Here is a 2,267-nt window from a genome sequence, read left to right on the forward strand (position 1 = left end):
CATCTGACAGTTGTGCACACTTTATTGAAGTGGTTCATGTTTGTTAAACTAAGTCAGCCACAACAAAGTGATCCTTCATTTATGTGACTGAATGAAAATGTGGCCTTTGTGAACTACATACAGTGGGCAGATCAAATGTCACCCTGGATGTGAAAACTTGAGTGGAACATAGAGGAACCTATTGAAAAGAGCTTAAGAAGGCATGATTTCTGAGCCAGGTTCCACTCGTGTTCTGCCGTTCAGTGAACCAATTAATGCTCAATTAGTGCTTCTGTTAAATGAATTTAGGATTTACCTCATTTGCATGGAAAAGAATTTATACTATTGCTCAATGAAGCTGCAACTAGGTCAGAGTTGAGAAATAGATGAACATGTATGGCTGACTGCACCAACAGAGTCTCAATTAAGTCTCGGCCACAACATTTTAATGAAACAAGTGGTAACTCATTTGCATCTACAAATCTACAGATTCTTGATTGGATTTTGGCTCGAAAATAGAAGGGATATAAACATAGCTTCCGAAAAACTCACATTTTGACATGCCTGCTTATAGGCAACCATATCTTATTGAACCTACTATTTGGGGGAAATACACCTTGCATTGTGCACACAAAAATGGGAAAATGAGAGTCATTGGTTTACTGCCTCTGATTTTGAGCCAAATACACTGCAAGACCCATAAAAATATTTCTTAATTGTTTTCTTTAAGAACTATAACAGAAAGAATCTTCCACATTTTTAGAAGACATTGATGCTTTACCTGATGCTTTAGTTCTTAACAATTCTGATGGTTTACTTGGTTCTCCGATCCCAATGCTGTTCCCAGCAACCACACGAAATTCGTATTCCACCCAAGGACTCAAGCCAACCACTGTTGCATTGTATGTCTTACCATTGAGAATTTCTGGAACTAAAAAGAACAGGACACATAAGGCACCTAAATTGGCATTTGTCAAAAACAACTAATTACATAAAATTAGACAATTATTAAAAAATTCATTATACTACATTTATCAAAATTTATTAAATTAAAAAGCATAGTATTAGAAAATTATCCAAAAACACTTTGTGAAGCTAACCTGTAGCAACAGCCTGCCAACCCACAGAAAATGGTGTCCGAGTTTGAATAGTAAATATTTGAATGGGACTGTTATTATCTGGGCCTGGTCTCCAGCTTAGCTGAGAAGTAGTACTGGAAACGTGTTCGACTTTCACATCCTCCGGAGGACCTGGTGGACCTTGAAAAAGGTGTTTTATGATGACTATATTAGAGATAATTAAATTCATTGATTTGAGACAAGGATGGTTTATTTTTACCTGTTATGCTTAGAAAATAAAATACTTATTGATCATAATGTATTTGTAGCACATTATTAGAGATAAAGTCCTATTAATTCGGCTTACACGATAAGACATTAATTTAGAAATGCTTCCTTTAGAGATTAGAAAATGCCAATCACAGGATGGTTACATATCATCCCGATAGGAAGCTAATCTCAAAAACTGAGAATCATTCTCTTGAATTCCTCTCTCAAAATCTAACTCAAGTAAATGTAACTAATATGGAGAACTACAGGAGTATGTGGATTAGATCCTGCTCTGACAAGAATGATTTATTATAAACAGAACGCAAGGCTGAGTTTTAGGAAGTGACGCTGCTTGCTGAGCCTGCCCATTCATTACAAACAGATAAAACCTACTCAATTCAGTATTCATATCTATACCACCTATACCCTGGAGTTTTGGATTTTAGAAAATAAAAAAGCTATATGATTTTTATCGCACCTCCTTATCATGATGTGGTTCCTCAAAGATCTACCATTTAGATATCAACATTTTGACTATGAATAAACAAGGTGATCATTTTTTCACCATTTATGCGTACCTCTAACAATGATATCAGCCACAGCAGATAAACTTTCTAGAGTTGTTTGTACTGTGCATAGGTATTTTCCTGAATGATTTAGCTGAATATTCCTTATCATCAGATCCCCAACAGATTCCTGCAGATAGAAAGAGAGAAATGGATAAAAATAGAATCACACACAGCAGGTCCTGTTCTATTTTTACAGCTGGATAAATATTAAATATAAAATAGCTTTGAAATTCAAAGATACACCAGTATCATTGTGCTTTCTTATATCTGATCCCTTTTATTATCCCCTTATTGTAATTACATCTAGAAAAAAAGTATTTCTATGAAAGACATAAAACAAAATCAAACAAAACAAAAACAGATGCAGCTTCAAAAACAGTGATTATCTATG

The 2,267-nt window shown here is 34.8% G+C and overlaps 1 protein-coding gene across 1 annotated transcript in view; it reads right to left on the bottom strand.

Annotated features, from left to right (window-relative positions):
• LOC105819024 (contactin-6-like) overlaps positions 1-2,267 on the bottom strand; it is a 167,612-nt gene that overhangs the window by 34,093 nt on the left and 131,252 nt on the right. The window contains exons 5-7 of the mRNA XM_012655179.1: positions 1,886-2,003; positions 1,080-1,238; positions 761-910 (exon numbers count right to left, since the gene is read on the bottom strand). Coding sequence (XP_012510633.1) covers positions 761-910; positions 1,080-1,238; positions 1,886-2,003 — 427 coding nt within the window. The remainder of the gene's footprint in view (positions 1-760; positions 911-1,079; positions 1,239-1,885; positions 2,004-2,267) is intronic.

This window comes from Propithecus coquereli, unplaced genomic scaffold (assembly GCF_000956105.1).
Source record: "Propithecus coquereli isolate 6110/MARCELLA unplaced genomic scaffold, Pcoq_1.0 Scaffold463, whole genome shotgun sequence".
In the NCBI taxonomy this organism is placed as follows: Eukaryota; Metazoa; Chordata; class Mammalia; order Primates; family Indriidae; genus Propithecus; species Propithecus coquereli.